At 39.9% G+C, this 12,254-nt stretch overlaps 1 protein-coding gene across 1 annotated transcript; it reads right to left on the bottom strand.

Moving 5' to 3' along the window:
• Positions 1-3,044, bottom strand: LOC141651481 (uncharacterized). The gene is made up of 4 exons (XM_074459192.1): positions 1,883-3,044; positions 1,693-1,766; positions 1,259-1,645; positions 1-483 (listed from the first exon to the last, which is right to left on the bottom strand). Exons 1-4 carry the CDS (start codon positions 3,042-3,044, stop codon positions 1-3), a joined length of 2,106 nt encoding a protein of 701 aa, XP_074315293.1.
• Between the last annotated feature and the right edge of the window lie 9,210 nt (positions 3,045-12,254).

Consider the following 12,254-nt stretch of genomic DNA (forward strand, 5'->3'; position numbering starts at 1 on the left):
CTAGTAAATACTACTACCAGTATCACCAGCACCAAGGCACTCCAATACCCAATCTAGCTTATCATCGTTCGGAAGTGACTTTAACATCTCAAAATCAGACAAGGGACCAGTCGTAAACTTTCTAGTAGCCTTCATGACTTGATGTCTGCCAATGCCTTTGACATTTTTCACGACATCATGAATTTCTTGTGGGGTGGGTTTTGGATTCTCTTTTGGCTTACTTTGAACATACTCTTGGAAGCACTCCGTAAAACTTGTTACAACATCTGCCAACTTATCACGCTTTTGCTTCTTTGACTTCGAGGAAGACATGAACTTGTTTGAACTACCCCCTTCACTCTCGACATCGTCATCCATAGCTTCGGCAGCTTCATTGTGCATCTCTACGCCATCACCCAACGCTCTATCTGGGCCACACAAAGTGCATATGTCGTCCCAATATTCTATCGACTTATTTTTATAGGGAGCTGCAGGTGGATTCTCCTGTCAAAAGCAAAATCATTGGACACTTTCAGCAGAGCCTTTCTAATTAAGCATAGGACAAAGTAAGACAATCTGCATGTTCTTTGATCTAGTGCCTGGTGTCCTAGTGCCATAATCACAAACATTGACACATGTACTAATTGACCCGATATCGAGGGTGTTATCGCTAAAGGGTCAGATGCACACAACTTTACCTTTATTACCGAAACTACAAAAACACGTATTGACTGGCTAAAATTTCAAAATAAAAATACACACGATATAAGAAACCGATTTTTCTTTATTTTACCGTATTCGGATTCCGAAACGCCAGGCAAAATCTATAGAGGTCACAAACTAGAAATATAACACAAAAATGCAGAAAAGTGTACAAAAGCCAGCAAACTACTTACTTTGAATATGTCTGAATCTGAAAAAAAGTTGGAAGAAAAAACCAAACCCTTCGGAAACAACCATTGCATTAGTCAACATTATTAATATACAACTACAACAAAACCAATATAACATATTCCTTTACTCAATAATTTAATTAGAACTAATCAAACTTAGTTTAGTTTTCATCCAAATTCCCTGTATTTTTCTCTGCAGAATTTTGTACAGGTCACAGGAAAAAAAAAAACAATGGCATTCCAAAAAAAATACAGCTTTTCTGTTTCTAAAAGTGCTGTTATTGTTATTTTTCCAGAAAGATTTTACAGTCTGTCAGTCAGATTCATCTCAGAATATTGAAACATTCTCAGAATATTGAAACAAGCACTAAAATCAAATGTCATACCTTGATAAATGTGGACCATTGCTCCGAGTCTTCAGACCCTATAACAATCATTTTTCGATCCTCATCCCATCTAAACTTTGTCAAAGTTCTAATATCACTTATGTTCGCATAATGCTTTTTCCAAGACTTTAATCGATTTTTCACATTATCTGTGGAGACAACGGCGTCCATTGTGGCCCAAAGTTCATCAGCTACGGCATGGTATGCTTGTGGCTTCCATTCACCATCCGCCTTGTTACCTTCTTTTAATTGATTATGTAATACTCCAATCATTGTCTCATCCATTTGCTTGGTCCAAGTTACATAACCTCTCTTCTTAGACTGTGTTGATGATGACATAGGTGCTTTCTCTTTGTTACTCATACTCATGGCCAGACCTGTTATTACCTGGACAACAGAGTGTATTCAATATCATACAGTCAACAGATAAATACCAAATTAAGTTTACATATCAGAAACTCTATTCTTACTGGTGGTGTGTCATGATTAAATGCCGTCCTATTAAATTCTATTCAATAGCATACAATCAACAGATAAGCAAAACAAGAACAAGGCAGTCTTCCAAATAAATACCAAATAAATTTTACCTTTATGATCTCCGGACTTGGTATTCTGCAAACCTACTCAAAGCTAAATTATCTCTAAACGCATTCCACTCTTCTGTCGAGCGCACTGTTGAAACAAGTCCTACATCATCCTCAACCTCAGTATCGTCTCCGATTGAATTCGCTAATTCTTCATCAACCTCCGCCAACAAATCATCCTCATTCATATTTTCACCCCTCACAAAATTATGAAGAATGAAACAGGCATTTATAATTCTAACTTGTGTTTTCTTATCAAAGAAACTACTTTTCCTAAGTATAGCCCATCGTTTCTTCAATATACCAAATGCTCTTTCGATGGTGTTTCGGGCTGAGGAATGACGCAAATTAAATAGTTCTTTGTAGTTGGTTGGGGTATTTCCTCTCCATAAGTTCAAATGATATCGAGTTCGTTTGTAAGGAGCTAAGAAACCCGGTCCATTAGTATACCGTAAGTCCACCAGATAATACTTGTTTGGAATAAGTTTTAGACCATTAGGTCTTCGAAGGGCATCATAAAGAACCCGAGGATCTGATGCCAAACCTTCCCAACCCGGCAAAACATAGCTAAAGCGAAGATTGTTATCACACGTAGCTAGAACATTAGTAGTAATATCACCTTTCTTATTTCTATATCTAGGTCGGTCTTGCTTATAGACGGTCATTTCTAAATGTGTCCCATCAAGCGCTCCGACTACCCCTTCAAACCATTTCCATTTACTATCTATGGCAAAACTTACAGTAGAATCTCTTTCTTTTATGTAATATTGACCTACTTTCATCACAACTCTAAGCACCATATGAAAATGACGACTCACAGTTTCTCCCGATCGAGTATACACAGCCCCAATAGTCCTATTTTTTAAGTCATGGCCAAGAATATGAAGAAAATAGGCTACAACTTCCTTAATTGTGACATTTCTAGTAGTCTTTAAACCTCCTTTGATTTGCAAAATGTGACACAATTTGTCAAAACAATGTCTATCCATTCGCAATTGTTCTCGGCATATGCGGCCGTTCATTATCGAATCCAACCAATATTTTCTTTTCTCAACACGTTCATACTCACACCAAGCTATTTGTTTATCTCGATAATTAATCTGATGCCATGAACATAATATTACACTGATAAAACCAAAAATAATTGCAAACAACTCGACTTCGTGATGGGTGATGTCGTCGGGTCTCCCAATCAAACACATTTATAATTTTCAACAGACAACTAGTTAGTGGTAAGTCGAGGTCGATCCATGGGACGGTGTGCTTTGGGTTCTAAGTCTATCTATCTCAATTTATGCTAGTGTCACAATTGATTTGGGTTTGTAGTTGTGTTCTAGACTAATGCAAACAATAAAGTAAAGCAAGCAATAAAAGGAAGGATGTAAACAAATGATTAAAAGTACTAGGATATCATGGGGTCATAAGGGATTCATGGGAGTTGACCATACAAACATGTTTACAAAGTTGCAAGCAATTAATGTTGTAAAGGAACGGAGTTGGTTTATATCTTACGGTTCTTAGGAAGAGTTGGGTCCCGGAGCCGAATCGTTTAGATTTTACAACACCTACAAGTCGACTTACTTTCCTCCTATTCAACTTCTATGCATGGTCTAACAAGACTCGATTTGGTTTACGTCTTACAAGTCAAGTTGAAAAGATAAGAGATGGTTATAAATGCAAGGATTCATAGGCTTAGCATTTCATCAAACATAACATGTGCAGAGGTTGATATCACAACAAGCAAGCAATTTTATTATGAAAACATATTAGATTAAGCATGATTATTCCCCATGTTGGTTTCCCCTAATTACCCACTAATCCTAGTTAAGAGACTACTCACTCTTTATCATGGGAAACATGTCATTAATGGTGTCAATCATCACAACAAGTATAAACATGATAAAAGCTTAAGGAGATAAACAATAAAGGGTAAAGAGTAAAGGAATTATACCAAACTTGAGATGATCCAAATAATAAAGCAAAGAATAAAAGAAGAGAACTTGATTGATTGATGAAGGGTTGTCAATCCTTCAATAATAACCCAATAAATCTTCAATTACCCCAAATGTAATAAACTTGAACAATAATTAAGGAGAGATTAATGTGAAATTTGTGGAAAGATTTAAGAGTAATCTAATCTAATCTACTTCTAATCCATTCTAAGAGGATTTTCTAATGTGGAAGCCCCCTTTGATTATCATCAAAATGGGGTATTTATAGTAGTGCCTCATTAGGTTAACTAAGGCTAAACTAGTAATTAACAATTCTAAGTTCTAAGCAGGGAATCGCAAGTATTTCGGAGAGATTGACATCTTTGCTGAAGACGCCATGGTCCGCTCGTCCAAGAGGTAAGACGCTCGGATTGTTGCATGGAGGGACGAACGGCTGAGGAGTCGGGACGCTCGGATAGCGGGCTCCTTGGACGAGCGTCTTAGATCCTTGGACGCTCGGATTCCTCTTCAGAATGCTTCCCTTCGCATCCTTCTATATACTCTTTATTCCTACATCCTTGGTCATCATTCTCGCCTCCTCTTCATACTAGTCCATCCAATATCATCAAAAAGCTTCCAAATATGCACGAGAGACGGGAATTTCCGCCTAATAATCTTCCTTCCTACAAAACATACGAAATGCACTAGGAAAGCAAAATAGAAAGCATTTGACGGATAAAATGGCTATGGAATGTTATAATGGTATGCAAAATAGGCTCAATTAGGGGACTAAATGTGCGCAAATGGTATTCACATCACTTCGTCATCATAATCTTCCCTAGCACGCTTCCTTGACTCAATACCATTAATTTCGTCAGCCATTTTTTCCTTGTGTTAAAGCTCACAACCTAAAAACCCTAAATTATATAAGTCATACGCATCTTAAAACAACAACACAAACTAGTGAACAAGGATGAGAATATTCAAACAAATGAAAAATCATACAACTCATATTAAAGCAAACAAAACAACTTTTTCGAGCTTAAATTAGCAAAACAAGAACAACAACAGTAATTCTCCTGAGAAACAAGCGTAATGCATAATTCATATTCAAGCAAACAGATCAGGAAAATAAATTGGTTGACCTTTTAACAAATCAATAAGAAACGAAGTCGTATTTGTTTAGCATAATCCTAATTATGCATAAATGTATACTCGATCCTTGTTAGGGTTTAAGCGGATCTAAAACAGCACAATTCAAACTCATAATGAATAACAAAACACGAATAATTTGCGAAGAACAACAATAAATGAATATAATAGCATAAATTAATCAAGAAATTGATACTGAAAATTGCAAGAAATCGGCACAATTCAAACTCCACTGTTGATATTAACATGATCGATAATAATAAGGCGAAAATGAAGAAGAAATTGATTCATACCTGATGCAAAATCAGCAAGAAATGGTAAGAATTAGGGTAGAAATCGGAAAAATTAGGGTTTCTAAGAGGGGGTGATAATTGGGGAAAAATCGCAGGAGATGTGAGAGGAGATGTTGAGAGGAGATGTGTGGAAATCAAATGACGTGTGTATGGCCAGGATTTGAGAGGGCTTCTATTTACTCAGGGCTGGAATTAAGTGGGATTTGGGCCAATTCCATTTCCAATTCTATGGGATGGCCAAACATTAGAATTGGGCCATTTCCTGAATTGAATTCCAAATGAGAGTTCCCAAACACAGCATTACTTTATTCCCCCCTCACAAAATAAAGCAAGTGTAAACATATCACGGTAATAAAGGGAGTACATATTAATACTTTTTTATTCAAAATATTGCCTCTTCTCAAATTGCTACCTAATAAACTAAATTAGGTCATAATTGTGGTTAAATCATCAAAAAATCAGAAATTAATGTGTTATACCCATTTTGCTAATCTTTACACACTTAAACTTACCACCATCTTCTAACCCTTTACTAGCACCACCAATAATCAGCCACCAGCATCACCACCACAACACGTCAATATCACGTACCTTAGTCCCACCATTTTTGATGTTCGCCACCAACACCTCCACCACCTAACCATGCCTTCTTTATCACCTCCAATCTAGCCACACGCACAATCTAACACCACCTCTATCATAATCCAACCACAACTTAAACCGTATCCACCACCTTAGAGCCACCAAAATCCCACCTTTAATTTATAAAGGAGTTTGATGCCTGATTATCATGAACATAAATACAACGTATTTATACATGCTGATTAGTCAGCAAGTCAAATTCCAAGTCTAAAAGCCTACTAATTAGCTAACCACTAACTACAAGCTATTACTTAGGAGAATATCAAGTAACTAAATCAGACTCTAAATCTGTTCCTAAGTACCACGCTACGGTTTGTGCATATTGACATATAATACATAGTCTATCACCCCCGCAGTCGAAACGGGAGGCGGACGGACATTGAAACTATCTTGAAAATCATCAAATAGGATGCGCGGAAGCCATATTATGAAAATATCAGCTATCCGATGACGAGACGGAACATGTAGTACTCGAACCCACGTGCAACTTTTTCAGAAACGAAGTAAACATCCATTTCTATATGCTTTGTTCGTTGATGTTGCACCGTATTTCCAGAAAGATATGTGGCACTAACATTATCACAGTACACAATTGTTGTTTTGCGCGGTGGGAAATAAAGTTCAAGAAGCAAATTGCGGAGCCAACATGACTCGGAGACAAAATTTGCAACCTTTGATACTCTGCCTCGACACTTGACCGAGACAGAGTAGGCCGTCTCTTTGAAGACTAGGAAATGAGGTTATCTCTCAAGAATACACAACAACCCGAAGTAGAACAACGTGTGTCCGAACACCCGCCCCAATCGACATCGGTATAAGAGACAAGATCTTACCCGGGCGTGCTATACAAATGTAAGCCATAAGATAGAGTACCTTTTATATAGCGAAGAATACGCTTAAGTGCAATCATGTGATCGCTTGTGGGAGTATGCATATGTAGACAAATCTGTTGGACATCATACGTGATATTGGGCCTTGTGAAGGTCATGTATTATAATGCGCCTGCAAGGCTTTGATAAAGGGTAGGATTAGTGAAAGGAGTACCTGTAACGCTTAGCTATGCCTTTGTGTCAACCGGTGTAGCGGATGGTTTACACGAGGCCATACCTGCTCGTTCAAGTATATCTTCAGCATACTTTTATTGACATAAAAACAAACCACCAGAATGTCGAGAGACGACAACCCCTAAGAAGAAACTCAATGGACTTAAATCTTTCATGGCGGTATCAGAATCCTTTCATTAAATAAATAAAGAATGATCACACCGACTATGGTAAAACCTAATTTTAGCTACAAAATCGGTAAACCGTTGGGACCACGCCCACGGAGCCTGTTTAAGACCGTATATGGACTTTTTTAAAAGGCAAACATACTTCGGATTTTTGAATCATGAAAACCAAGTGGTTGATACATATAAACTGTCTCTTGCAAATGGTCGTGCAAGAAAGCATTTTTAACATCGAGTTGGTGTATTTGCCATGATCTTGATAATGCAATGCCAAGAATAGCCCGAATCCACACCTACCTGTTGAGACCTGCCATCACATACGAGTTTGGGTTTATACTTGATGCGGTTCATTTTAGCGCACTTTTAACCCCATTTTGACCCCCGTTTCGCATGGATTTTCGCACTTATTAGGATCATTTCGGCGTCTTTAGCTTCCTATTTCATTTTCTATAAAATTTTAGTCCATTTGTAGGAAAGGAAGCAAAATGAGAGGAAATCATGCATAAATGGAGCATTTAGGAGCTAAATTGACGGTACTAATGACGAAGCATGAAGAGGAGTCGGAAACCGAAGACCCGTAGCAACATTTTGAGGCTAACGTAGTCATCCCCCACCACCTAGGTGTTAGGTTCATATACCTATTATTAGACATTTCTAATAGTGATCTAATTAACATTTTAACTTAGTCATTTAAGATCTAATGCATGCATAACAAAAAAATAAGAAAAACGGTTTCCTTACATTGAGAAAGGCACGAAATGGGCACAAGTAAGGTCTCCAACTTTCACTTGTTCTTGAGCTATAATGCAAGTGGATGATCTTCCAACAAATCTCAAGTGTAGAAATCCTCCTCAATGTTGCACCCAAGAAAAAAAAAACCTTAATACTACTAATATAATTAACTAGATTATATTAGTAGTAATCCTTAAAATATATTCTATATTATTTATATTACTACTTCTAGTAATGTTGTGTGTAATATATGAATGAACAATTTTTATGTCTAAAACAATTTTAGAGAGATGGAAGAGAGGAGAGTAAAATTGCAATTTTTACATGAGATAAGAATTAAAATAATAAGAGCCAAACTCATCTTTTGACCAAGGGTGGCCGGGTAGAGGAGAGAAAAGGGGCCAATTGTAACACCCCCGTACACCAGGACGCCTTACCAAGGACCATTTCAATGTATGAAGGTGTTACCATCTCGGTCACCCGAGGTAGTAGATCAAATAGACAATAAAAGAACATTTATAATTAATTACTTTAACACTTTACAACCACGGTACAAAACTGAATACAAGTGATAACTATGACTGCTAAAGAACTCATGCGTCTGAACACCTATGCCAGTAGCGTGGTGACTCGATTCCCTCCATGCCCAACAACAACAACAACTGTACCTGCTAAGCTAACTGCTCACCATCCCCGAATGGATCACCACAGTTTTGAAAACATAACACGGGGTCAGTTACTGAGCAAATAAGATAAGATAAGTACGATAAATAACTAGCTGATCATCCACCAACCCCGGTCTCCCGATCTCACACAGTAACCGACTACACACCGAGGTGTGCAGCCCCGCCAGACTACCCATCGCAACAGGTAGCCCACGCCGCCAGTGGGGGACCGCAGCCTATCCCCTCCCGTGACGGATTTCACGGAGGGCGAACTAGGGTGTGAAGCTACTCCCGCAAGTGACTACACCACAATCACACACACACCACTGCAACACAGTTGTCACAACACCACAACCGTCACAACACAACCACATCACCACCGTCACCACAACACTCATACTCCGATGATCAGCAGATAAAAATAATTACAAACAAACACAATCTTAAATCAATTAACAGTAATCGAGTAGGGAAACCCTACCTCGTCGCAAGCCATGAAAAGCATCCACACACAGCCAAGCAAGACTCCAATATGCATCTTACAACGATAGCCATCCCCTATTATACAACTATCCTCAATAACCTACTAGAAGACACAAGGCAAAGACTTACCTAATGATGCGAATCAACGATGACACGGACGACGACCACGCACGCAACCTTCCTAAGCGAATCCCGTCTTTCCCATGGTGGAGATGTAGGCTATATATATATATATATGAGAGTTTATGGAGGTAGGGATGATAGGAGAGAGGGGCATTCTAGGGTTAGAGAAAGAGGAACTGTCGAGAAAATGAGAAAATGAAATGAATCTCGCGAACTTGCGTTTTATATTAACACGTCAACAGCAGCCATACTCGGTCGAGTATAGGCGATACTCGGCCAAGTAGCCTCTGCTAGGTCGAGTAATCAATCCTATAAGGTTCATGTTCCAACTTAGTCCCTCACCCATTCCTCCCTAAGGTCTTTCTTGGTCAACAGGGTCGGTCAACAAAGTCCTAGAATATCCTGAGTATTACAGTCTTCCCCCTTTAAAAAGAACTTCGTCCTCGAAGTTCAGTCCCCACGACACCAATAGCAAGGTTACGCATTATGAACACAATCCACATACATAAAGATATACGAACTCTGGCCAACGTTGATACCACCACCCCACCACATTATTCAAACAAACAATCATACCACCATAACTACTCTCCCATGTGTTACCGGCCAGCAACTATCACACACAAAACATACAGGGAAATAATCCTACCACAGATTCACAGCAAAATATGTTTCTATCCCATACTACCTTTTTTCATTATACACCATCTTGTTAAAAGTAACACAACGACCAGCAAAGATACACGTCCGCAAAACTTCCATGCAACTTCAAGGAATCATACATGCAACTTCAATACATGTAATATAAATGTAATTTCAAATACTATAGACATAACTTCATCATTTGCTTTTGCGACATTACTCTTCCCCTCTTAAAGGAACTTCGTCCCCGAAGTTCACTACTAACAACTTCCCCGATCCCAAAATAAACACCTATATCCTAATAGTGACATTACTCACAAACTGCGACTAACCTTAATTCATGCTACGAAACTCAATTTATGACGTTACACAATTACGACCCATAGCCATATAATGTGACGGAAATTAAGTAATCCATATATATATACAGAGACATTGTTACCGAATAATAGTAACTCAATCGATTAACCATTATCTAGTGACGTAACGACCATTAAGTTTCGCTCATCCAGTTGGACCTGCTATAATTGTAATAAATTACTGACACCACGGAAGATTGCATTAAATAACCAAGCATATATACGTACAGGACTTATGACAGCTACGACACTTCCTGTCATTACGTCATCATTCACACATTATGTATATATATATATATATATATATATGTTTATATATATCGAATTGCAGCACCTTGAACAAGATAAGAGCCTTCATGTTGACCATGGCAATGTGAAGAAACATTCATATTTTGACATATTATCCAAGCACATGCATAGATGTAACATGATCGTAGTCCATTCTTAGACAATTGGTTACGCTAAGCGATACTATGAGGCACCCACACACTTGACACACTAATAATCAGATAGATCTGATGGTTCGAAAAATATCAAACACAAAAGGTTCCTGTAATAGTCACATTCGGCCGAGTATGAGTGGCTACTCGGTCGAGTAAACTCTACTCGGTCGAGTTTAATAGTATACTCGGCCGAGTAAGCTTTACTCGGTCGAGTAGTGCCTTTTCTCGGTCGAGTTTAAACAGGCGGAGAGCTTTCTAAGGCACTGCAACACAATGCATCCTCGAATTCACATGCAACCAAACTTACTACCGCCATACTAAACATAACCAACTCAAACGAGTCACTACACAATAAGCTAAATAAGTAACGGCCTTATGGCCGAGTACAGTCATCCAACAGTAAGAAATAAATCCGGAAAGTAAACATCCAACACAAAAGAAACAAATCCAGGAAATACAACAAAAGGATCAATAGCTAGGACCCTCCTCCATGTTCTGATCACCACCTCCACCAGAAGTACCTGCACCTAAGCTACCTGCTCCCGGAAAACCCGCCGCCGAGTAGTCCCCTCCTAGCGGGTGTCGTAGTTGGCTCCCCACGGTCCTGCGAGGCAGCCAAACTCGGTCTCCTCAGGTGGCCTCCAAAAACCGGGATCAACTCCGTAGCTGTGAAAGACTCCCGTGTCCACTCCAGGTCCTCTCCACCAAACAGGCTGCGCTAGCTGTGCCCCTATGCCCTGATTAAGGGCCATCTCGTGCATGTTGCGGAGCACCAAAGTAGTGGAGATCCGCTCAGACAAGTCACTCGGCTGTATCCTAGGGTCATGCACCATGGGGTATGGCGAGTACTGGTGAGAGTAAAAGCCAGGGGCAGAGTAAGAGGGCTCAGGTTCGACCGGGTCTGCCCTAGACTACCTAACCCTACGGCGCTCACGAGGTGGGGGAGGTGCCTGCTGTCCCTCAGGTACCGTGACAGGCTCAAGTAGATTCAAGAGAATGGTAGGATCAATCAGATAGGTCTGGGGCTCAGGTCTAGGTATAGAACAGGGTTCCCACTCGGCCAAGTGGTCGACAACGTGGAGATGGGCTGGGTCAGGAAGTACCATCCACAAAGATCCCCTCACCCTCCAGGCATAAGACCCGTCACCCATCTTCCTCAGCTATCTGTTCTGACGCCAATACTGAGCGTCCATGGTAGGAACGGTCTCCATATACTCATCCCTCTCTGGAGGTGGGGCCTCAAAATCAGCCAGACGCTAAGCTAAGCAGGTCACTATGGCCCCGCAAGCAATATGTCGGGTCTCAGACTGTGCCATGCGCTCCAGACTAGAGCACACTATCCCCGGAGCACTATAATAGAACGACTTCCTACGGTGCAGGTTAAGGTAAGACATAAGCAACATGACCTCATGAGAATTAAGTTTGCTCACATCATCTCTCGCATACAACAAACAAGTCATCATCCTCAGGAATATACGAAGGGAAACATGCTGTACATCATTGATCAGCATAGCACTGGCACTAGGGGCAGGTCGGCCAGTCAAGAAAGGAAGGTAGAGAGGGGCACCACTGTTCTTGGTCACGTCACTAAGGTATCCCGTCCCCTCCTCCTCCAAACCCAGATGGCCCTCAAACTCATCCAAAGTCAGCTTGTGATCCTCATTCATGAGGTGGAAGGAGACGGTCTTCCCCTTCTCATCATACTCGTACGAGCTCAAG

The sequence above is a fragment of the Silene latifolia genome, chromosome 4 (genome assembly GCF_048544455.1).
Source record: "Silene latifolia isolate original U9 population chromosome 4, ASM4854445v1, whole genome shotgun sequence".
Lineage (NCBI taxonomy): Eukaryota > Viridiplantae > Streptophyta > Magnoliopsida > Caryophyllales > Caryophyllaceae > Silene > Silene latifolia.